Source organism: Electrophorus electricus, chromosome 13 (assembly GCF_041902795.1).
Source record: "Electrophorus electricus isolate QZ-2024a chromosome 13, ASM4190279v1, whole genome shotgun sequence".
In the NCBI taxonomy this organism is placed as follows: domain Eukaryota; kingdom Metazoa; phylum Chordata; class Actinopteri; order Gymnotiformes; family Gymnotidae; genus Electrophorus; species Electrophorus electricus.
This window is the reverse complement of record NC_137509.1, coordinates 9,640,001-9,666,455: the sequence shown is the minus strand read 5'-3', so window position 1 is coordinate 9,666,455 and position 26,455 is coordinate 9,640,001. Positions and strand designations below refer to the sequence as shown.

General features: G+C 44.8%; 1 protein-coding gene across 10 annotated transcripts in view; it reads right to left on the bottom strand.

Moving 5' to 3' along the window:
• Positions 1-26,455, bottom strand: part of arap2 (ArfGAP with RhoGAP domain, ankyrin repeat and PH domain 2) — a 61,324-nt gene that overhangs the window by 21,327 nt on the left and 13,542 nt on the right. For 9 of the 10 annotated variants that reach the window (XM_081694862.1, XM_081694868.1, XM_035520093.2 and 6 more), the window contains 7 exons: positions 23,028-23,206; positions 21,354-21,460; positions 19,106-19,305; positions 15,499-15,584; positions 15,224-15,406; positions 13,253-13,427; positions 8,739-8,870 (listed from right to left, as the gene is read on the bottom strand). In XM_081694862.1, the coding sequence (XP_081550988.1) occupies positions 8,739-8,870; positions 13,253-13,427; positions 15,224-15,406; positions 15,499-15,584; positions 19,106-19,305; positions 21,354-21,460; positions 23,028-23,206 (1,062 nt within the window). The remainder of the gene's footprint in view (positions 1-8,738; positions 8,871-13,252; positions 13,428-15,223; positions 15,407-15,498; positions 15,585-19,105; positions 19,306-21,353; positions 21,461-23,027; positions 23,207-26,455) is intronic. The other variant, XM_081694866.1, reaches the window with a different exon arrangement.

The window sequence follows — 26,455 nt, the reverse complement described above, 5'->3', positions numbered from 1 at the left end:
ATCATCTAGGAAAAATCGCCTTGCCCAGCATGCTACAGCTTTAATGCGCTCTTTGGGAAGCCCAAGTTAACCAGTTTTTCATAGTTTCATTTTTAAAGTCTCTCTGTGTGTTTGTGCGTGTGTATTATATAGATAGATAGATAGATAGATAGATAGATAGAGAGAGAGAGAGAGAGAGAGAGAGAGAGAGAGAGAGTGTGTGTGTGAGAGAGAGAGAGAGTGAGAGTGTGTGCATCTTAGCTGTATCTTAGCTGCTCCCAGATGCACAGATTCGTCTGTCTGGTCTTACAGTATCGAGTGACCAGCAGCACCTGGTGCTTGGCTCCTCTGGTGTTCTTACCAATGCCCTTCTGGGCCCAGCTCATATACTGAGTCATATTCCTACTTATTTTACCTTCGGGATCAGGACTGTTCAGCCTTCAGTTAACCATTCAAGGTGGGTTCCATCCATTAGCAGCTGGTTCATTTGTGCTACCAGGCGCTCATGGTGAGCAGTCAGCTTCTTCATCCAGTAGGCATGGACCATCTCAGGGCCTACAGCTGTCCAGTTCTTCATACTTGAGACCCTTTCTTTGATGTCTGCTAGCATGATGGTTACTGTTTCCTGTTCAGAGAGTTTGATGTGGTCAGCTCTCAGGTTCTCTAACCAATGGGCATTGTTGTTATGTGATGTTTCAGGATCCAGTAACCATCATGCTAGCACACGTCCAAGAAAGGATCTCAAGGATGAAGAGTTGGACAGCTTTGGGCCCTGACATGGTCCATACCTACTAGCTGGAGAAGCTAACTGCACTCCACGAATGCTTGGCAGCACATATTAACAAGCTGCTCACAGATGGAACTCACACTGGATGGCTAGGACAGTCCTGGTCCTCAAGGCCTCCCAGAAAGGGGCAGTTCCATCCAATGATCTGCCTCTGCACAACATGGAAGATCCTGTCAGGCATCATTGTGGCTAAAATGAGAAGGCACATAGCTCAACACATGAGTGGTATCCAGAAAGGCATGGGCAAGAACAGCAGAGGAGCCAAGCACCAGCTACTGGTGGATAAAACAGTCAAGATACAACTCGAGCAACCGTCTGCCACCTCCTCTACATGGATGGCGTCAAGCTATATGCCAGAAGAGAACAAGACATCAACTCATTAAATCAGTCTCACCAGGATATATAGCAATGACATTGGAATGTCATTCAGACTGGATAAGTGTGGTTGGATGGTTACAAGGAGAGGAAACCAGAAATGAGGGGATCGTACTATAAGAAGACAACATAGCAGATGTTGAGGGCAGCTACAAGTACCTTTGAATAACTCAGGCAAATCAGAACCATGAAGTATCTACAAAGATAGGCAAGATAGGTGAGACAAGTACTGAGAAGACAGCTGAAGGGGAAGAGCAAGAACTTTGCTATGAACAACTACATTCTACCAGTCATCAGACACCCTGAAACTCTTCACAATACAAATACAGCACTCTGAGACTTTATAAACTAAGCAAAAACAGGGGGTCCAAAAGATTAGTAAGCATCAGTGCCACGATCCAGGATGAAACATCAAAGACCCAGGAAGATGGTCCCAAGTAATGAAGTGTTTAGTGACTCCCTCAAACAGCAGAAAACTAAAGAGGATGGGAATGTGGAGGAGCAAGAACTGTCATGGAAGGATAAACCCCTGCATGGTTTGTACCACCGGCAAATAGTGGCTGAGAAATCCTACCAGTGGTTGGATTGGTGGCATAAAGGCACTAATGTGATAGCACAGAAACAAGCTCTGAATACAAGATCAATAACAACTGGGATCTACCACACCAGGCAGGACCCTAGATGCAAGATGTCCCTGACACAATCCAGCTCATAACAGCAGGATGCAAGATGCGTACATTGAATTCCATAAACAAGTGGTAGGTATAGTATACAGAAACATCTGTGCTGGAAGCGCACCTGCCATGCAAACATATGGGTTGGAAGTTCCAAGGTCAAAATGGGACACATCCCAAAAGGTGGTGGAGAATGACCGAGCCAAGATCCTGTGGGCCTTCCAGATACAGATAAAATGGTAATGGTTAACGAACTGGACATAGCAGTGAGGGACAAGGAACAGAAGAAGGCCATAGCGATAGATGTAACATTCCCAAGTGACAGCAACATCAGGACCAAGGAATTTGAAAAGCTTGAGAAATACCAAGGGCTGAGAGAAGAGCTGGAAAAGATGTGGAAGGTCTACAAAGATATATATCTACAAAGATAGGCAAGACAGGTGAGGCAAGTCAGAACAAGACGAAGGTGAGTGAGGAATTCTCTCACACACACACACGAGAAACAGGATGTTTTGGACAGGGTTCCTTCATCAGCTGTACAAGCAAAGTGCTTCATATGCACTACATTTAAAAAAAAAAAAAAATTAAAAAAACCTGCTAATTCCTATGTTACTGAAGCAAACAGCAAACTGACAACTTCCCTCTTCAGCAATCAAACTCACATGTTTACCTCTCATCAGTATGCTGATGGTCTGTTCCTGAACAGCTCAAAGGCACATAGGGAGAGGTGCTGGAACAAGCAGGCTCTCCCCTTACTTGCCCAGGGAAGCATTTTTCCCACTAAAAAGGTTGTTAAAAGCTCACTGTAAACTGGCTGCAGAACCAGAGGCACCAGACACCCTCACAGCTCCTGCTGCAAATGTTCTGTCCGATCCTCTCTTCCCTCCAAGCTCCCAGCCGAGTGGAACCAGTGCACTCCGACCCACAGATGTGCTCTCCCCAGGGGCAAAAGAGATCACCCCTAGGCTTTGCCTCAAACAGAGGAGAAAGACAGGGAGAGAGAGAGAAGGGAAGGAGGCGTGATGGGGAGATAGGGAAATGAAGAATGATGGACGTAAGAGACAGAGAGAGACGGAAAAGTGAGTGGCATTACAAGTGATATTTACAACTTTTACTGAAAAAAAACAACAACAAAGAACAAAAGCGTTTATGGACAGCAGGGCTGGTGTCACAATTTAACAGGTACAGGGGAAATGTGGCAGAAAAGGCGGACGGGGAAGATTCCACTGATGACATTTGAAAAGTGCCATACCTGTCGCAATTAAAGACAGAAACACACACACGCACTGGAACAAATACACTCTAATTTGCCCTGTCTCTCTCTCTCTCACACAAACACACACACACACACACACACACACACACACGCCACAGAAGGGACAGATGGTATTTACTATCAACAATCACCTCATGTGGCTGTGTCTGGGTATCTGTGTGTTGTAGTTCAATAATCTGCTGGTATTCATTTCATCATCGCCCCTTAGCCCCTATCTGTCTGCACATCTCCCACCTGAAATGGCACCAAAAATCAATCCAAAGCAAAACAATGCTCACCTTATTTATTTCTTTATTTTCCAAAGAACCTCTTGTTTCAGTCGGTTTGTGTACAGAGCTAAAGAAACACGGTGCTTAAAATGGAATACCCCGCTGAGGTGGCCCATGCATGTGGGGAGGTAGAAGGTCATTTATGTTGCTGTTTGCTGTTCTCTCTGTGTGCTGGGGGTGTGCTCCATACAGGCTGAGAGCCGCCTTGAACCAGCCTGGAGCAAACAGATCAAACACCATCTCCTAGACAAAGCTGCTTGGAAATGTGCATTACGCCAATTTAAAAACATGAAGCTGCATGAGCCGTGCCAGTGGTTATGCAAGCAGCGTCAAGGCCTCTGGTCGTCCACGCCTTTGCCTCGGAGATAGGAGGAAACTGCTAGGATGCCTCCTTAAGGGATTTTTCTCGACAGAGCTCCGAGTGCGAGTCCAGCAGACCCCTGGATGGGGAAGTGACCCCATGGCTCCCCTGCTTGGACTCAGCTGGTGCCACTCGTGAAGGGGCCGATAACTGGCCGAGTAGAACAAACGGCCAGACTAAAGAAAACACAAAACCCAATTCAGCGCAAAGGTTCAGAGCACTGCGACCGAGAACTACAGGGGAGCCTCCTTATAGTCCCACACACCAACTTAATCCATTGCAACTTTTGCACAAAAGCGGTGCCACCCCATACAAGTGGAATGAGTCAAGGCCAGTCTTTCATGAACTTCCAAGGTAACTTGTACTTGCTGCTTTAACAACTTCCATGTGTCGATTTAACCCACAGACAGAAGAGTGGTTAGAGAGGGGAGGAGAGACAGAAGCATGGTGGGTAATTGGAAGGTTAGCGGGGCACAAGTGACAGCCGACAGGAGTGAAGTGGAGCCCCTCCTCTGTCTGCCCCCTCAGCTGGTGTCAGTCTCCAGGCAGGATGTCTTCAGGCAAGTCCAGCATGGCAGGCGCACAGGCATGACTCTCAGCAGGTAGCCGAGGAGAGATCTTCTGTCTCCTAGCCCACACTGTCCACACGTGAGGCTGTGGAACACTGCAAGAACCGAACCGGTTGGTGGCAGGAAGAGAAACAGCAGCTTCAGTCAGAAGAGAGAGGGGAAAAAAGAAAAAAAAAGAAAAAACAAACAGTATTCTCCAGTGAAAACAGGCCTTTTGTCTTGCTAACCGGGTCCTTTTTGCGCCGCGTTTACGCTTTTCTCGCACATCTCGAAGATCGGCTAAAACGGAAAGTTTTCTAAGCGCTCAAGAACACGACGGCATGAACCCTAACAGATTCGTCTGTTACGAACCACCAAACGTTATTTACATGTGTGCTCAAAATACATTTGATTCAATATTTCTATAGCCTGAGTTCAGCAGAGCTTGTTACTGAAGGATGGAGCCAACAGTGGTACAGCGCATGAAACCAACATGAGAGAACAGGCTTCCACTCAGAGGCACAAAGCGCGGACGGCACACGGCAATGGCAACCCGCCTTTCCTTTGTGTTACCCTTTTGACTCGTGTCTGCGCACGTGTGTGTATGCACTGCATTCACATGCACGGGTGCACACTTGAACAATGCTGCATGATTTATAAAGGGGCAGATGTGGCTGTTTTCAGCTATTTCCCAAGAAAAGCATTGGAGCAGCACAAACGAGTATGTCAGCTCACAGCAAGCCTGTAGTAGAGGCTCGAGAGCACAGACACACACACACACACACACACACACACACACACACACACACACACACACACACACACACACACACACACACACACAGGCTACTATTATCTTTGTAGGGTATTTCTATTGGCTTGAATATTGGCTTACTATAGCCAAATAGTGGGATCCCTACACCTGAACCTAAGCTTAGCTTTAGTGACGAAAACAAAATCAATTTCTTCTTTTAGGTTTTTAAAATAAAAGCTGTACCCAACAAACAAAAACAAAACAAACCAAAAAAAAAAACCAACACATCACTTTGTGCTATGCTCTCCTTGATTTGTGGGGATTTGATCACTGCAAAGAGCTAAATGCATGTCCCCATATACACAGTAATGTACACGCATACATAGGGGACCAGGGCACGAGCACCCGCACACGAGCACCCGCACACGAGCACCCACATGCGGACAGACACAGTAGTCAGCCTTCGCTCATTTGCATCCATCTGCTGAATGCAAGTGCTCTGCCGCTTATCTTCACGACGGTGAAATGCTCGGGAGAACGACCTTAGTGGAACATTAACAGGCAGCAGCAGCGTCTCCATCTCGGTGAGCTCGGAGACATCAAAGAGACTGACAAACCTGAAAGGCAAATCCGAGCGCAAGTAACAGGGGTTTGGGGAGGAGGGGAGGGAAGAGGGGAGGCATGATTGGATGAGAAAAGAACGGGGGGGGGGGGGGGGGGGGAAACCACAGGGAATAAGGCTGCTAGAACTCTGACCTTGTAAAACACTACAGAACAGAACACATCTACTGGGAACAAAGGAGGAGATATGGGAGAGAGAAGAGACAGAGAGAGACGAGACAGAGAGAGAAGAGACAGAGAGAGAAGAGAAAGGGAGACAAAGGCACTCAGCAGGAAAAGAGACACTAATCAGAAATTAGAGGTTTCAGTTCCACACCTGTCACTCAATTCAGACAGTGTGTCAGGGTGTTTATGTCCCTGCTAGTGGGTATGTGGGTCTATGCTCATCTCTCCTTGAAACTGAGATAAAGGAGACGAGTTCAGAAAAAAAAACAAAAAACTGCTAAACACATACACAATGGCCAATTTATTAGACACCTGCCCTTTCACCTGCTCTGCTCTGTATGCAAATTAATTATGTGACCGCAGAGTGCACCATAAAACCAGGTAAGCAAGTTCTCACAAGTTTCAGTGTGAATCCACATTAGAATGGGGAAAACTGAGCATTCAGAGTGACTTCAAACGAGCCGTGGTCATTGGTGCTAGACTAGCCAGGGCCAGTATTTCAAAAACTGCCAACCTTGTGGGGGGTTTTTTCCCCTTGCAGTGGTGTCAAGAGTATAAACAAGAATTATGTGATCAAGGAAAAACATCCAGCAAAAGACGATGCTGTGTACATAAACAACCCGTGGATGAAAAAGGTCAGAGGAGGATGTCAAGAATAATTCTGACAAACAGGCGGTACAGAGTCAAGCAAACTGCATCCAAATACAATGCTGATGTTCCAGCTAATGTGTCCAAATGCATGACTCATCGTTCCTCAGCGCGGATGGCCCATCACTCAGATGACCAGTTCAAGTGCCATTACTGTCTAAGGAAAACAGAAAGCGAAGATTCTAGTGGGTGAAAGAGCACATAAATTGGATGGGAGAGCAGTGGAAAACATCGCCTGGTCAGGTGAATCCAGACTTCTGTTGCACCGTGATGATGGCAGGGTCAGAATTTGGCACCAGCAGCATGAATCGGTGAGCCCTTCCTGTCAGGTGTCAACAGTTCAGGCCAGTGGACGTGCAGTAATGGTATGAGGAATGTTTTCTTGGCACACCCTGGGTCCTCGGAAATCTGTGGATGGATGTTTGGATGGTAGGGCTTACCTAAGCATCGTCGCATTGTTCATGGCAGCTGTTTACTCTGTGGCGGAAAACTTTCAGCAGGACGATGCACCATGTCACAAGGGTCATATAGTCATGGATTGGTTCCAGAAAGACAACACCAAGTTTTTCTTGCTTCCCTGGCCTTCACAGTGCCCTGATCTTAATCCTATAGAGCATCTCTGGGACGAGGTAGAGCAGGCTGGTCAGAGCATGTCAGTAGCTCCATCCAATTTGTGGGAAACTGCAAGACGCTGTCCTGTCTGTATGGGCCACGATTCCTGCAGAGCAATTTCAACACCTAGTGGAGTCTATGCCACAATGAATTGCTGCTGGTCTGAAAGCCAAAAGAGGTCCAACACGCTACTAAATGAGTGTCTCTAATAAAGTGGCCATTCAGTGTGTGTCCACAAAGAAAAAACTAAAGTCTAACAGATGAGTTAGCACAAGCTCATCGAAGCCTCTGCACAGCCAGCCACACTATAAATGATTAAAGTCAGGTTTTATTCATATAGCTATTAGCGATTTTGAGGCGACCTGGGAGCACAGGCTTAAAGAGGGTTGGGAACGCCTTCCTCTCTTTGGAAGCATGACACAGCATTTCTCAAGAGCAGGAATTGCATTGTTTAAGTAGCTCCTTTGAAATTTTCAAAAGAAGCACTATACTTAAGATACTATTACCGGTACCAAACTCCTGCAAGGTTATTAATAATAGATAAAACAACAACCTATTTACTGACCATGGCTTTCAGAGGCAGCATGAGGGTTTTAATCTCACCCACTTAAAGGGGCTGTAATGATTGACAAATAAGGGTGGGGGTACTAAAGTGCACAGTGACCAAACAAAAATCTCAGACTAATGTACTGAATTTTTTAGCACATTGTTGAAGAAATACGGTACAAGCTTTGAGATGGTTACAGAATTAGCTCTCTAGCTACAGGAGCAAGAACAGCCGAGATGGGGATGGGGTGTGGTTCTTGAGTAAAAGCAAGTTTCATGTGTTCACGTCCACTGATCCTTCAAAGGTCTCCTACCAAAAAAAAAAAAAAACCTTTCTAAATTTTAAGTCAAAGACCTTCCCCACTTCTCAGCTTTCATTATGAATCAGCACACAAATGCACACGCACAGGCACACGTACGCACACACGCGTGACACAAAGGAAGCTCAGGCGGAATGTTGTAGCAACAGAGATTCCCCTAGGGAAGAGAGATCCCCCCCCCACCCCCACCCCCCCCAAGCTGCACACATGGGCCCAGTACAGGTATGGAGCCCTTTCATGCAGCCCCTCTCCCTGGGGAGATCTCCAAGTTGGCTCCCCCTTCTCTCATTACGGGCATGCCCAGAGTCCCACTCCAGCTGTTGGGTAGGAGTGCAGTGTGCGCTACTGACAGAACGGAGGGAAAGAAAAGCGCCGATTAAAACTTTTTCAAAGGCCTCTGAAGAGCAGCACCTTTGTGGGATGGCGGCCGGTGTCTTTGCCAGATGCTGACATTACTTACGCTTTCCTGCCAACTATTTTCAATTACAGGAGTAAAAGAACAGACACAGCAGGTGATCAGAGAGCAACCACTACATAGCAGTGTAGATAAACGGACGCAGTTTTGAGTAGTTAAATCCCCCCCAAACATCTGGTAAGATAAATGTGAAGTGATTATTTGAATGGGCGCACGAAGGGTAATGAACTGGACAGATGGACATATGGAGGAACAGGCCCAACATGGACCAACCTTCTCATGTCCAGCGTGAAGGCCTAGGAGATGAGTGTGACCATTAGCGTGACTGAATGGACAATATCCTGATTGCGATTTAGGCTCACAGGGCTAGACAGATATATGGACTCACAGTCTATTCCTTTTCTGTCCAGGGTGGCTGTGGTCTTGAGCAAATTGGCTGGAGAGTAGAGAAATCCATCCATGAAAGAGGAAACTTCCACTGGAAAACTAGTGTCACCCATCATCTCTAGCTTTGCAAATTCTGAGAGAGAGAGAGAGAGAGAGAGAGAGAGACAGACAGACAGAGAGAGTGTGAGTGTGTTTGTAAGAAAGCACTGATTATGAATAATCCCATAAGTTGCTGGAAGGTGAAACGCTGTTTGGGCAGTATACATCACAATCCTATTATCAACAAACCGTTTCCAACACAGGATATTTATTCTCTCCTGCCTCTGTTTATAGCACATTCACTAAAAACTACAAAGTCAACATGAAGGAGTCTGTGCACCTCAGAAGTCTGCAGATAACCAGCGCGTTTGTCAAGAGGTTCAGACTCCCGCTGCAGCGTTCTCCTGAACGCACTTCTAATGTACATATTTATTCGCCCTCTCCCAAGGTCACTCAACAACGGATCCTTGCAGAACTTTCTGACGTTCACAAAACTTAAAGGGCAAAAACTGGGACCTCCCCCCCCCCCCCTCTCCTTCACTTCTTAACATCTTTTGAGCATTCAACCTTATCAGTTTCAGATTCAATTAGCTAGTATGCACAGGTTCCATTTTTGGCAGGACAGGCAGCAATACCTGGGAGATTTTATCAGGCACCTTCAGCCCCTTTCAGAGAGCAAGTTCAAAAAACTTTAATTGAAAAGTCTTTTTAATTGAAGGGTCTCTCCCTTTCCATCGTGCCCCTCTAGCCTCCAACCTCTCTTCTTCGTTAAGAGTGGGATTAGAAACAATAATGAGTTGGGAAGACAAGAACTCCGAGGTCTCGGTAGTCAAGACTTTTCATGCATATTTAGCATTTAAATAGACATATTTAAATTATCTCATGAATATTCTTTTTTTTTTTTTTCCTTCTCTTCACTGAAAGACAATACGGAAGTAAAATTGTTTGTGAGCGACCGGGAACATGATTCTCTGAACGCTTTAAAGGGCTTGTTCTACCAACAGTCAAATCAGATTTGTCTGTACATAGACTGTGTACATGTTCACATGTATTTGTGCATCTGTCTGTCCCCACCTGTTAGTGGCAACACTAGCCTGTTAACTGTGAGGGCCACACACACACACATGTACACAATGCGGTTAATGAGGCTCTGTTTCCATATGGACACAGAGGTGGCTCTTGCAGTGGCCCAGTGCTTCCACACTGTTAGGGAGGTTATTACAATGTTGACAGACCACTGGAAAACATTTGGGGCTCTGCTTGGTGAGGGTGGCCTAATTGGGCTTGCTGGCACCCATCCTGAAAGAGGCCTCAAATGAGCAGTGTAGCAGTTTAACAGCTCAATCCAATCAAGTTCACACACGCACACAAACACGCTAATTAGAGATACTTTCGGAGGAAACGATCTCTTGAGAATTGGGGGGGCGGTTCTGTCATCCTGTGACAAATACCCATTCCCTGACAACCAGGTGACCCTAAACACCAATTAGGACTATTAGCAGTAAAGAACCAACCAATCAGTGCAGATGCTGTGAATAAATTATCCAAAACCAGGGTTGCAGGGAAACATGGCCTTGTTCAGAGTCTCTTCACATGTTTTCTTTAGAACATTAATCACATTATTTCAAATTTCAAAAATTGTAAAGCTTGTTAACAGCAATGTAATTTTATTGGGGTTGTTTTCATAACCCTTTCAAACCGTCATTCTGGCTCTTGTGTTTACTTCATGTGATGTACCTGCAAATGGCAATAATATGCTTTCTTATGAATGGTTTGGTTATCTTCATTTGCTTCTTGTTTTGTTTATCCTGTACAGCAAATAAGTGCTTTCATTAACAGCAATAAACCAACAGTAACAACTTTATTAATAAACAATAGTGCTGCTCTACCAGTGTAAACCGGGGGGTGGGGGGGCTTTAGGGTAGGAACAAAAAGAGAGGAATGACAAAAAATATTCCAGGCTGTAACCCATAATACCAGATCTCCTTTTATGGACAACACTATACCACAAAAAATACTGCCGTCTGCTACTGGACCTAGTCCATGTGTCCGACATTTAACTGACTGGGCCAAATCCAAATCTGAGGTCAGATTTTGTCCATGGCATCAAGATCGTAAATTATTCATACATGCACATAAATTAAATAACACTGATTATATTATTCACCAATTAGTTACAACTTTAAAATCAATAACAGGTGACGTGAATGGTATTGATTACTGCATTACAATGGCACCTGTGAAGGACTGGGATCTATTAGGCAGCGAGTTTTTGAAGTTCTTGAAGTTGATGTGTTGGGCAAGCATAAGGGCCAAATTGTGATGGCTAGACAACTGGGTCAGAGTATCTCCAAAAAATGACATGTCTACGTAAACATTGTTGCAGACTAAGAACCCCACCCCATGGCAATGGTAGTCCCTAATGACATGTCTACCTAAACATTGTTGCAGACCAAGAACCCCACCCCATGGCAATGGTAGTCCCTAATGACATGTCTACGTAAACATTGTTGCAGACTAAGAACCCCACCCCATGGCAATGGTAGTCCCTAATGACATGTCTACGTAAACATTGTTGCAGACTAAGAACCCCACCCCATGGCAATGGTAGTCCCTAATGACATGTCTACGTAAACATTGTTGCAGACTAAGAACCCCACTCCATGGCAATGGTAGTCCCTAATGACATGTCTACGTAAACATTGTTGCAGACTAAGAACCCCACCCCATGGCAATGGTAGTCCCTAATGACATGTCTACGTAAACATTGTTGCAGACTAAGAACCCCACCCCATGGCAATGGTAGTCCCTAATGGCAGTGGCCTCAAGCAGCAGGATGGTGCACCCTGCCACACTGGATAATTGTTCCGGAATGGTTTAGGAACAAAGAGTTCAAGTGTTGACTTGGCCTCCGTATTCACCAGGTCTCAATGTCACCGAACATGGAAAACAAGTCCGATCCATGGAGGCCCCACCTCGCAACTTACAGGACTGCATCTGCTGCAAACATCTTGGTTCCAGATACCGCAGGTACGCTCATGGGTCTTGTGGTGTCCATGTCTTGATGAGTCAGAGCTGCTTTGGTGGTACAAAGGGGATCTACACAATATTAGACAGGTTGTTTTAACGTTATGGCTGATTGGTGTATATGGGATATTACATAATTATTTTCAAAACTGTCAACTGTTTTTCAGTAAAATATTTCTGACAAAAATGTACCTTAAGCTAAGCTCAATACTATTCAAAAGTGCTTTAGGCACTTGCTTTTTTGCTTGTGACTGGACCTCTTTGCTTGCTGTAGATACCATCACTAATCACTCCTCATGTTGGAGGTGCAGCTGCCTTGCTGGGAGGGTCCTGTATCCATGGTGGAAATACATTGATGGAAACTCTCCATATTCAACATTTATTCACCCAAACTTGGTGGGTAAAAATCTAGATAAACATGCAGGAATTGGCAGTGGTCTGTTGGCATTGTGTGACATTACATTTAGAGAGCTCTCACAATCAGGATATTTCGAAATATAGAATTCTTACTCAGGCAGAAATAACAGTCTGAGTGATGTATTGAGTTCAAGCAAAACCAGCAAAAGGCAGTGTATTTCTATTTCCATTCATCCAGTGCGTAGGTCCAGAGTACCACACAGTGCCGCAGACATGAGGTAGCAAAGTTTTATCCTGATCTCCAGTTTAAAAATCACAAATAAGACTTATGATCAGTCTTGACTCTCTGTTAGAGATTCCTGCACAGGTAGTATATTTACCCCAAATGTAGCAAAATATTGTCAGGATGGTCAACAAAGCAGCACTTATTCTTCTGAAGTTTAAAACAGAGACACTCCAAGACTTTAGGGGTGTGCCAAGTCCGTTCGGCCTCGTGTTACAGACATCAGCACACTGACATGCTTAAACATGTCCTAAAGGGAGGGAGGGATGGAGGGATGGATGGATGGATTCAAATTCTTGGCAAAAGTCTGAATTTGGAATAAGCACATTTGATTTAATACACAGCAAATGTTTTTCGCCCAGTAACAAAATTGTTTTCAGCAGTCAGCTGCTACCGACAATATATTTGAGTTAAAATACACCTTTGCTAAAACAAGGGGTTTTTGTGTGGCTGAAATGTAAGGTTTCGAGCCACCATGATGGCGAGTGGAGAGACTTGACATTCAAATATGATGAAAGCATAAGGGACAAAATACTGCATTACCGCATTGTGGGAAAAAATACATTACAAAAAGTCAGACGCAACAGGCCGGGGTTACATGCCTTCCTGCCAAGAGCACTGTGGCAGTGCTGAGGAAGCAGTAACCCTCTCTCCATCCTCTGCTACCAAACAGTCTGGATAGCACAACACTGCTGTAATGACGGTCATTATTTCTGTTTTCAAAGGAGGTAAAATGGCCACCTCTCCCCTCTCACACACACACACACACACACACACACACACACACACACACACACACACACACACACCTGAGAGCTGGTTATGATAGAGGAACTCCATCTGAAGCCTCTGTCCACCTTTCTGAGCCAGTAGGTAAGGGGTGGAGTGGTCAGGGTCTCCTGTAGCACACATCACATCCGCCCCACTAAACACCAAAGCCATGGTCTCCAACACATCGGACTGGAGGACGGCTGAGCAGAGGGCCTGCAAACACACACACACGCAAAAATGTTTATATATGTCCACAGAATACAATTACAATATCTTGGCATCTGGTGTTAATAGTATTTACCTTGTGCACAAACGTGCACCACACAAACACACACAAAGCTCACCATTTTTTGACCAAATTACCCACTGCTTTTTGCAAAAAGAAATATGCAGAGCTTAAACCACAATATTAGATACTTTATAAGAGATAACTTGGGTGGACACAGCCCACAGTCCACATGATGCCATGCACCATTTTGTTAGCCGATCTCCAGCCTTTCATCACTGGTCAGTCTCTGCCAAAAGGTCTACTGCTGGCTGGACATTTTTGGACCGCGGACCACCGTCAACTCAGGAGTGACATAAAAAAACAACGGCACTGCTGTGCCTGATAAACCTCTACCGGCACAACGCCCACAACCATGCCACTACCACGTCAGCGTTAGCACTTACTTGAGAACAGTCCACCACCTAAAGAATATCTGTCCACTGACGCATGACAGCAAGCACAGGAATTCAGACTTCCTAATCCCTGCCTCGCCCACCTGCAAGAGCCTGCATTCCTTGCCATGGACACTCAAGTAATAGTTTAGGACCGTATGTGAGGGCGAAGGGGGCAGCTGGAGGAAGAACGCAGACAGTCAGATTAACATCTGGCACAGAGGGCTGCAGTGGGTCGGCAGCAGAGTGCAGCTGCCTCCAGAAACGGGCAGAGCCGCTGCTTCTCCAGTACAGCCTTTCATCTAGAGAAAGCTGCAGCTCACACAGCAATTGATCTGTATCAAACAGGCCTAGTCCTGCAAAGACCTAGGACTTCCAAGCAGCCAACCGCAGAGACACACACACACACACACACACACACACACACACACACAGAAAAAGGTACACATAGGCATTTTAAAACCACAGATTAATGCTTGCATCCATCAGTTTCCTATGGTTTTCAAATTTATACTCAGAATAGAACAATAAACAACATATGAAAACTTAAATAAAACACTCAAGAATCATAGTCTCACCATTCCAAGACTGGTGTGTGAGAAAACATCAGTTAAGAGCAATATTACACATCCTTAATTCAGTCACAGCCATGGGTACTTATGTACCACTGTCTTTACCACTTCTGTATTGTGTGCATGCTCTCTCTCTCTCTCACACACACACACACACACACACACACACACACACACACACAATCCACTTTTTCACACTGAGACTTTTCAGCCCAGTACCCATCTCGTCTTTCCCCTCTGTCTGGAAAACAAAAGCTGTTGATCGGAGTTTGTGCTGACAATGAAGAAAACAGCTTCTCCAAGGCTTAGAGAGTAGTCACCCAGGACAAACTCAGCACAAAAATCCACGCACACACACACACACCGCTTATTTTGAATAAAAAAACTTATTTTCTATTGATTTTTTAAAATTTTATATGGGAGATATTAGAAACATCGATCTCTGAGGGCTCACATCCTGTTCACAGGAGAACCATCCAAGCTGGACTCGAACAGCAGGGGTTCTTGGTTTAACCTTGGCAGTATTTTCCAAAAAGTCTATGGGAACCAGTTACCATGGAAACTCTGATTTAACACCTGGGTGACCAGGTAAGCTGGCACAGAAGCACAGAATCACACACACACACACACACACACACACACACACACACACACACACACACACACTCGTGCAACAAATGATAGCATTAATGGGCCTTTTAATGAGGTAGAGCAAAAAAAATAACGTGATGTCAAAGGCCACCATAAACATATCTCGTACAAATCACACACACACACCTGATTGAGCTCCTCCTGATTGGTGAATCCCTCCAGAAATCTTCTGTACTTCCTCTCTCTGTACTTCCGACGGTGAAAAGTGGCTCGCTGTTCGGGTGACGCCCCCATGTGAAGCTCCTCCTCCAGTGGAAGATTGGCGGCCCAGAAGCTGTTGGCATTGTCATTTCCAACTTCCAGAAACAGCTTCACAGTGTGGGAGAGAATTTGGCTACATCAGTGATTCATTGACATCGATGAGGATTGATTGCAAAAGTGTATAGTAACATAGTAGTTACCTCCACCAGTTCATTGGACCAAATGCTGATGTCCAGTTTTAGGCTGCGGACCTGAGATATGCCAGGGCCCAGAAATCTGTGTTGACCTGTGCGTGCGTGTGCACGCACACACACACACACACACACACACACGAGAGAAAAAAAGTCAATTAACTGCTGACCTTACAGTAGCATCGCTTTAGCCACACTGAGAGCAGAGGCCAAAACTTAGTTCATTTACATTTACAGACTTAGCAGACATTCTTGTCCAGAGCAATTTATAATAGTGCTTTATGTCTCCATGGAAGGAATCCTTATCCTGGTACACAATCCTGAGTCTAGGGATAGCATAGTTAAAACTCAGATCTTCTGACAAAATGTTAACAAAAAGAGTGTTGCCAAAGCTGGACAGGCCTGGTTACCATTACGACAAACACGTCCAGTTTAACCAGTCCTGCTAGCTATCGTGTGGTGTTCTACCAATCAATACTTCTGGCTAGAAGACTCCTCCAAGTTCAAGATGGTGCATTTAAAAACTTGTACAACAAAAGAACCTTCACTGTGTCCCAACAGTCACACTTTGCATCAGTCTCGCGTGCAAATACTGCGATTTGAAAATCATCAACCCAAAGGCCCATCAACCCCATTACATTCTGTTCTATAGGAAATATATTTTCCCTTTGATCAAAAAAAAAAAAAAAAAAAAAAAAAAAAAAGCAAAAAGGCCTGGAAATGTGTTACAGAGCAGCGGGTACAGAGCACGCCATTGCTTCCACTGGAGCTCATTACCCTACTAATCCCAGCTAAACCAAGACCCTATTCCTCACCAGCCACTGCACTAATTGCAAATGAGAGGCATGAAAAAGGCATTAATTGCTAATGAATCATGAGTAATTAATTGTGTTTACTGGTCTCAGTGTTTGTTTAGCTGAACTTGAGGCGTCATCATAGTCGTTGTTTGTGGGAGAAATGGCTGAATTAAACATTCACAGAAACACGTTATATGAATATGGATTAAGCGATCCTCTTGTGTAATTAGCGATAATATGGAGAACTCGCTTCCCATCAGAGATCATTAGAGCTGTCCAAAAGAACATATAGTGACTGAGGAGAGCATTAGTGTGTCATACTTTCTGTTGCAAGTTCGGTTAAGCTTTTCCCTAAAGACAGCTGGGCTCATTTTCACTCCTGCCTGAAGCACTTAATATTGTTTAGTGACCTAAGGTACAGCATTATAACAACATGCAAATAATGAACCCAAAAAGAAATATGCTTTTCAGATACTGCCTCAAGCAAAAAAAAAAAAAAAAAAAAAACAAGGCTAAGGGTTAAACACATCTGTCTGTCTAAGGCATTCCTAAGGTAACGAAAGCTGATAAAAGGAGAATGTCCATCATTTCAGTGCTTATTGCAGTTGCACCCGGAGAGGCACAAACACCTGAAAACTGTCCAAAAACAGAGCAGGAATGAGGGAGAAACCCAGAAGGAGCAAGCTGTAGCTGCCCATCACCAAGACCTGGAAATGTTAGTCACAACTGCAAAAGTGGCTGAGCTGCACTGTCAGACTGTTGAAGCTGAGAAACCCAATGGCAAATCCTGGCTGCCTCTTCTCGGGGCCTGCCACGTCTCATCAGCAGCCTCTCACTAGACTTTCTCTCTCCTTCCCTCCCTTCACGGCTCCCCTTAAAGCCGCTGACTCAGTCAAAGGTAGTTAAATCTCTACTATAGATGCAAGCTATGCTAAAGAAGGCATTAAGGTACGTGTTCGCCTATGCAGCAAACTCCCCCAGCTCCATTACCCCCACGTTCAACTCCTTTCCCACTATAATCACCAAGTTTAATATGAAAATGGCCCGTTAATGGGGGCATCATTTTAGAGTCATTCAAGTAAAGCGAGGAATTCTAGTTCACACAATTTCAGTCAGCTACACCAACCAAAACGCCCTAAAATCACCCAGCTAACGTCATCACAACTATTGTCTTCTTTACAAGTTATACTTGTCTAAAATGAATAGCAGCAATATCAGGATGATACTGAATTTAATGTACTGGTTAGAATAATTCTATATAAAGTAACGGTTGTTACAGATTAAAATGTGCCTCATTTTATTAGGGACAGTCAGTTAGGTTGTCACATGGACAATATTAATATTTCATCTATGTTACCAGTTATGTGTCGCATCCATTTCACGCTTTATTCATTATTATATGTAAATGTATGTTATTATATGTTATAATGTAAATTATTATAATCATTATACAGTGAAACTACTGTCAATCAATTATGATCAGTTTGAGTAAGTGTCTGGGTGCACTAAACAGACCACGGAACAGGTCTACATAATTTTTTGCTAACAGCAGCATAGTTTATGCCTGGTTTGCACCATTTGCATCTTATTGTGGCTCATTTGCATATCTTTGTGACATCACAGCAGACATATGCAGCTTTGTTATGGTGAAAACTTTTACAAGTTGCTTTTACAAGTAAGCTGGTCCATACTGTATGACTGGGCGCATGATACATTCCTGACTAAGAGCTAATGAGTGATGACCTTCCAGTAAAATGCAGCCAGTAAACAATGCCCACGTTGACAGGCAGTGGATCATAACACAACCGGTCATAACACAACTAAGCCACAAGTGACAGGACAAGCTTTCGCCAAAACCTGCCTGTAAATCCATCATGGATGTTATATTCAGAATGCAGAAATATTAAATGCCTTTATATTGATCAGATGAATCTGACTCACAATTACCCTTAAATGTCACATCACTATTAAGATTTATTAGCCCTTAGTTCTCAATGCTTGTCCATGGTTTTGTCTGAAATACAGAGAGCTGGCGGTCAGCAAAAACAGATATACACACCACTGCAGCCAATCACTCACCCCTATGTTAGAATGAACTTGCACAGTGATATTTTCTGTTAAATCAGACATCGTTGTGAAATTTCAAGCATCTAGTACATGTTGTTAGAAATTCTAATATCAGAAAGAAAGGAATAGATAAGAAATCAATATCAATGTTATATACCCAATAACAAAAAGTAATACAGAAAAGTAATAAAACGACAAGAAATCTGCAAGTATTTTGACTCTAGAACAGTTTAGGGCTATACAGAGTAGTTAGTGAGCAACTGGATAATTATGGTTTTTATTGTTTTGGTTATGCACTATAGCACAAAGGACTGCAAATGAAACAATGACTATTAAAAAGAGTAAAGGACAGAATGTTTTTCAGGGCATTTACAAACATATTGAGTAAACTACATAGGAATGTTGGACCCTTTATCCATAGTGTATTGAAGTACAAAGTCAAAACAACAAAATTTGTTTTACTGCCAATTACTTGCACCCTACATTGTATACATAGCCCTAAATAAACATACCTGCTTAAACACCCAGCAGGTTCAGATTCTCAGACACTGCCCCCTGCACTGAACACAACCACGACCCCAACCAATCATATTACTCAGCACCATGGATAGCACTGCGTGGAAAAAGTAATGGCAGCAGAGTAAACAAACAAACAAAAAACCCAACATCTACTCACTATATCCTAGTGTGTGTGTGCGTGCGTGTGTGTGTGTGTGTGTGTGTGTGCACTCGTTTTGTTCAGGGGTTTATACCTGCACACAGTTTACAGATGACCACTACAAGGTTGATAGAGGCCCACTCAGGGCGGGGCGCACGACAGTCTGCACACTTCCTGTTCGACTGGTTGAACCAAACCTTCTCGGCCACCTCGTAATTGGACAGAGTCTCGGCGATCGATTCCTGCACAGCCTTGACCCACTCTTCCCGCTCTTGCTCCGACTCAGCTGTGAAACTGAAACAATTGATCTTTTCAAAATGCCTCGTTATCGATTTGATTTTATGGAACAATTAAAGATGTACATGGTACCGGGTGGCTGTAATGGCAGCTGTAGGGTAAGAGAGAGAGAGAGAGATAGGTAAATAAAACAAGAGGCAGACAAAGGCATGTGACCACAGCATGAGCGAGGCAGTCCTTTCCTTCTGCTTGCTGCTGTGAGTGTCTGACACAGTGCAACGGGGGGGGAGGTAATGTGCATTTGTATGTGCATGTTGGGTATGAAAGCTAATTTCTAAGTAAACCATTCTCCAATCTCGTTACTCCTGTTCTGCGCTGTGAGAAGATGTATTCCTTTACGTGTGCTTCAATCATGACTTGCAGCAGCCAGTCAAGCTCTAAATAAACAATCTGGGAGACACACAGAGCCTAAAATTCAATCGTACTTACAACGCCCTCCCAAGTCATTACTTTTAATGAATCCAGGAGACTGAGTTTAATTCTGATGCTTCAGTTTAGCAAGAGGTTCTAATCATTTCGACAACACAGAAAACTAAGCAGTGGACCCGCATGATTTGATCCTTGGCAGGCACATACATACGCGTGGATCAAGACAAAGGTAGGGAAGCACTTAACCAGCAAAGATCAGCTGAAGATAGACAGAAAAAGGGGAGAAAACCCGAGAGCCCTATTGCATCAAAACAGCTACAAAAAGAGTCATTAAACCAACAAACAAACAAACAATGAAGTCATCACAGACTGGGTCACCGCTAACAGCCACTTTGGGTCAAAGGTCATAGATGCCACAGTATGACCACTTCAGCTGCGCTGCTGTTTTGTTAGCTCAGTTATTTTTAAGAGGAAAGAACAGAACAGATAAGGAGAGACAGTGCCTCAGACTACCATATCAAAGCAACAGAGCAGTACTGAGTGATGTTTGGTGCAGTAGGGGAAGAAAAGAACCATGGTGTGGGAGTAACTGTAAGAAGTGAAACCAAAACAAAGTCTAAAAGGATAAAAAGTGTTTCATCGGGTGCTAATAAATCCCAAATGACTGAGTTCAGGAATCACGTACACCAGAGTCCAAACAAAGATGGTGCCAGAGCTTTTATTTGGCACATAAGGTAACACTTCTTCCCAGCCCTTTAATCAAACACTAAATTTAAACTGAATTGGTACTAGGATATCATTTATACAAAAGGAGAGAAATTCTGACATCCTGCAGTACTTTAATAGGCTAAAATAGGAAACATCTAATTTCTCCAAAAAGCCTTTGCTCCATGCACGTGAACTTTAAAATGGAGCCAAGGCTTAGCTGATGAGACAAATCTTCTCACTCCCAGAAAGGTGCACATTACCTAGAGAAGTGCCAAGCAAGAGTAACTTTGGCAAGACTTTTCCAAAGTTTTTAAGACACGTGGAGCACGACGACTCAACTAGCTGACGTTACCTCCTTAAGAGACCTTTAATTAGTAAGGGCAAATTGGGCTGAACAGCAGTGCGTCCAAAGCCATCGTCTGTGATCATGAAAGCCGATTCTCTCTTCACGTCCTTTCCACCACCCACATTGTAGTCAAGGGTTAAAGCGTTTAACTGAATTAACATGCCCTTTTAAACAGCCAACCATGATAACTTGTTGCTTCCAATTCAACAATCTATTAAATTCCAAGAATATTTACGTAAATTCCAAGAACATCTGAATAAATAGAAGGATAAGCACACACAATCTGTACACCATTACCTTGAGTGAAAAATTACATTATTGGGCTGTTCTGTGGATATAAGCATAAAGTGAATTACTATTAACAAAGCACTCTAAGAGGCTTATGAAAGTATAAAGGTCATTTTAAAAAGAGCTTTTGGTTTATTTAATGAGGGATTTACCTACCTGTTTCATCAAAAATAGATTCATTTTTAATAATTGGTTACAGTATGTACTTTAAAAATTAATGAAGTTGGACTTCCTGCCACCAACATATCCCCCTCCCATCCACCCACTTATGCAGCCACAGTGTCTCAGCTCCACCCACCCAAATGCAACCACACAATGTCCCTGCTACACTCACCAGAAAGATTTGAAAGGGGTGTTGATCTCGAATGCTCTGCGGTCCACCTGTTTGACACAGGAAGCAGCCAGAGTCACCACAGCAATGGCCAGCCCACTGTTAAAGTCCTGCAACGAAACCACACACGCAACATCAGACTGGACAACGTCCCAGTAACACACCGCTTCACGTACGCTTTCTCCGAACCATCCTAAAATCATAGCAATCAAAGTGAATTCATACAAAAAAAAAAAAAACACAAGTCAGTACGCTCCCAAAGTTTCTGGGGGCCATCTCTGTGTACTTTTTACATCGTGGTTTTATAAGTGTGGAGCTGTGCAATATATCTGGAGGGGGGGAAAAAAAATTGATATATGGACAGACCATATGAGCTGATGAGAATGTGTGTGTTTGGAAATGCCTTCCCATTACACTAATCAGAACAGAGTGCATTCGTTATGAAGAATCGAAAAGTGAAATTCAAAAGATCTCATTTCACATGGTCGTATACAGTAAGCACAGGATCCAGGGCTCTCAAACAGTCTCTTTTTACAGCCGTATTTCCCTAATGAGAAAGGCTCTGTAACGTTGGAACGTTAGAGTTTCCTTCATTTGTGTTTGCCAATGTGCGACACTGAATATCTACATATGCGAGGAACACGGGCTCTGGAAATGTGCGATTTCCTACGCAGACCAGCACCCCACTGGGCTCCATGGTGGCGTGTCCTCAGGTTCAGGCGATGCCATCACCCTCAGAGTGGGAAGCCGGGCAGGGGGACGTCACGCTGCTAAATGGAGGCCCAGCCACCAGCTGCTCCTGTTTGTTTGTTACAACTCTCGTTCCCTCTGGGTGGTGGGTGGGTACGGGCGGGGGGGCGGAGCGGGCCGGCGGCCCCGAGTGGAGGCTGGAAAAGAGGGGGTGCGGAGGCGAGCTCGTTCGTCTTGTTAAAATTAAATAACCCACTCCAGTGAGCATGAACGGAGTCGCCCGCCTCGCTCCGGTTCCAGTGCTCCCTCCCTCGTGCTCCACCTCACCCTCTTTCACCTCCTCTTGAGCCCTCAATTCCCCCACTGTGCTCACCTCCCAGGGCATTCCCTCCATCACTGTCTCCCTCCATCTAGCTAGCTGTACCCCCCCCCATTCCTCCACGTCCCTTTCCCGCCTTGCGCCCGAAGAAAAGGATTGGAGGGAAAACAAACAAACAAACAAACAAACAAAACCAAAACAATATAATCAATTTCCATTTCTCCTGCTCCCCTCGTTGCTCCTCATTTCACCCCCCTCTCTCTCAGTGCGCTGACACTGAGAAATTTCCTTCCCAAAATTAAGACGAAAGACCTGTTCCTGCTAACGTGCAGCGTAATGAAGGGCAGAGATGATGTACAGCGCAAGGGTGTGCGCGAATGTGCCAGCGAGAGCGGAGGGAGTGCGCCGCTCACAAACAATCATTCTCCCAGTCTGAGCTCATTTGGAAAAAGCAACCAGCCGTGCGTGACTATAGATACAATGTCTGGGTGCGCGTATGCCTATATATTGCACGTTTCCGGCTGCCTTGCCTTCTGCGCAGAGGGAAACCGTTCCTGCAGTTCTACACATGCGCCTCTGCAGGCACGCGGCGGCGGTGGCCGCCATCACTCCCCTGCACTTACGGCAATAAAACCAGCGGCACCGAGACGGGCGCGGGGAGGCGATACCTGCTCGCTTTTACAGAGTCGGACGTCGGTTCCCGTGAGGCTCAGGTACACTCTGCCTTTGTGACCGCGGAGCTCCACGTAGCCACTCCTGCCGCCGCTCACCTGCCAGGGCTTGTGGGGGACGGGCGAGCGGCACTTCAGAGCCTCCTGCAGAACCCTCAGCCAATCCTGGCGCTCTCCTGAGTGCGAGACATGGTGCGGGAGGTAAAGCGGTTAAGGGGAGTGAGTGAGAGTGTGTGTGTGTGTGTGTGTGGACCAGCAAGCGAGCGAGAGAGAGCCAGACAAAGAGAGAGAGAATATATAAGAGACAGAGACTGAGAGAACGAGACTGCGCTGGGTCTCAACATCCCAAGTGAACAGTAAGTTATGGGAACATGTGTAAATATAGTATATGCTTTTTCATGCACATTTCCCGGTGTAGGTCCAGTGAGAGACACAGTGGCTTGGGGATTAAGCAATGGGGAAGAGGCCTAGTGTTATTGCCATACTTTCATAAACTTTCAATCCTGCAAACGGAGCCTGCATGCTAAAGCCCCTGTGTCTCATTGGCTGGTGTAGGTTTGCGTGCTTGTGTGTTGATTGGAGGCAGCTAAAGCAGCTAGCCCCTAGGGGCACGTTTAAATGGGACCACAGGGGCTTGTGCACACACTGGCCAGGAAACATTAACAGCTGGACACCCCCCATTCTCTGCAGGTCTGGAACACATGCTATGCACCGTGTTCCCAGAGAGACTAAAAGAGTGAGAGAGAAAGAGAGAAAAACTACAAGAAGAAGAAGATTGTATTAAGTTTATGAAGACAATGACCTCAGTGTGGGACTCCTAGAGCAATACCTTTTGGAATAGATTTACATTTTTGCCCACAGTCAGCAAAACACTGGCAAACACTTTACAAGTGAAACTTATTTCTGCCACCTAGTGCAGGAGAGTTTCTTACTTGCAAATGTTCGGACCGCCGGAGTCGGAGCACATCTCCACACTCAAAAGCCAACCTTGTAGCGCCAGGGGTCTGAACACCACGCACTCACAGAAATAATACCAAACACCAGGTACTGCCTGGAAGGTAGGTAATCACGCTCAGATTACTTGGGCGACATGCCTTTGCCGAGAAGCGGATTTAGAGTTAAACTATTTTTAGGATCAAACTCACACACACTTGGAGCCCTGCACCTACAGAGTCGCACGTGGTGCCAGAGTCAAAGCCTGATACTCGGTGATGACTTTCTCATAAAACCCAGTGGCTTTATCCCCTCCAGTATTTAACAGCAGGGCTGCTGTGGAAAGCCAGGGTGTGGTGGGAGGCTTAGAGCCAGGAAACATCCTCCTTTCCCTCGTAAAAGAAAAAAAAAAAAAGTCTTTCGTTACTTTTTCTTGTGTGTGTTTTCTCTGGCAGGTTTATGGCTTAATGGTTTCCTTAGACAGGCCTGATGTACTAGTGTAGGGATTACTTACATGGAGACAACAAAGCACTTTCGTAAGTTGCTCTGGACAAGAGCGTCTGCTAAATGCCGTAAATGTAAATGGGGGGGGGGGGGGTGTACATGTTGGCAGTGCTGAATGGCCAGGCATGGGGTACACCTGTTCCTCCTCTGTGAGGGACGAGTGTGGAACGAGCTCCGCAGTTCATTGCTTCTGCTCTGTATGCATGTCATCTCCTCAAGCCCCAAACAGACTGATCTATTATTAAACCTGTGTGTGCATGTGCAAATGGGTGGGCATGAAACGCCCCCCTTCCCAACACACACACCCAGCTGTCACAGAAAACAGGATTGCACAGTGTTGTTTGATAATTGTTACAGCGATATTACAAAAGGCCAATTTAGATCCCTAAGTTGATCTCTTAAAATGAGAGTTCTCTGTACTGAGCAGTGAATCACTAATCTCAGATGTTCCTCAGAGAGTCTTCTGTAAGTGGCCCGACGAACTGTGTGACAAAGGCGTTCACATGATTTACCAAACAGAAATATATTTGATATTTAATGATGCGAGCTAATCTTTAACCACATCTCATTATCAATGTATTTTTAATCAGTTTAAAGCAGTGGATGTTACTCTCGTCACACTAATTGAAAACCAAAAGGAAACATTATGGGAAGTCAGCAAACAAAGAATGTAGAAAAAAAGCATATCCCCATGGGCCTTCCTGCTACCCAGGCAGGTGTGTGTGTGTTTCAGATTCTCTCTCTGGGAACTGGCAAACACAGTATTACTCACATGTAATTTTAGGTACTGTATTTTTAAAAAGTGCTTATTTCTTACTCCCTCTACACAAATGTTTTGCAGTCGCAACATCCTACAAAGTTTGCTTTCCCCCAGCCGACGGTCACCTGGGGAGACCTGCGCACCTGCAGCCCAGCGAGAAACACCACACAGCTGTGCATACACAGCTCCCCAAACACACACACACACACACACATCTGAATTCACCATGTGGTCTGACTCCTTCTACCACTCATTCCTCACCTCCTCCTTTCTGTCCATACCCAGAGCCTTTGTAGCTCTCTCCTTCTCCCTCCCTCGCTTTCTCTTTCATGTCTGTCTGTCTCTCTCTCTCCGTTTGTCTTAAGCCTGACGACTCTCTCGATGTGGTAAAAAGCCCTTTATAGATGCATGCTGACCATGCCACCTTGTCCCCCAACTACACACACACACTGCAGTTAAAGGAATAGGAAAGCTCTGGCCAACACGCATTCATGGGTCATCCCAGAGAACGTGTGTGAGCTTTTATATGCAAGGATACTGCACGCTTGTAGCACTTTCATAACAACAAGTCTTCTTGCTAAACACAAGTGCAAAGATATAGTGCATATAGACAAGACCTGACACAGACGTTTCTTTCTCCGAATGATTCCACAAAAATAAATGCACAATCCACCACTGTAAACCTCCGAAACCATAACTGAAATGCATTCAGGCAGGGGATTAAATACACATTTTTGAAATGATGATGCCATCATTGCCCTTCATCGTGATTGGCGCATCCGCCAGCGGTGTGCAGTTCAACTGAGTGTGAAGTCTGTCTGCTCAGCTGAGTCCAAGCCACAGCAATGAGGAGAGCAAAGCTCTCATTAAAGCAGACAAGGTTCAGGCTGTTTGAAGGAGATACACAGTGAGCAGAGCGCACATTGTTCTGTTTAAGAACGTCCGGCATAGGGAGGAAGAGACTGAAGAGGGAAAGAAGGAGATAGAGAGAGAGAGAGAGAGAGAGAGAGAGGAGGGAAGAGAGGAAGGAGGTAGGAGAGAATGAAAACTTTTCTAAAAGTCACTTTCCGTAAAAAATACGGATTTGTTGGGGTTGGAGTGGCTGAAATCAAATCAGTAGCCGAGTAATCCAAGATCTCTCAGAGAAGCTCCAGTTGTCTGTTGTCATTAAACTCCTTTCTGCGCCACTACACTAATTGTTAAAACAACCCAAGTGCATTCTGCACAG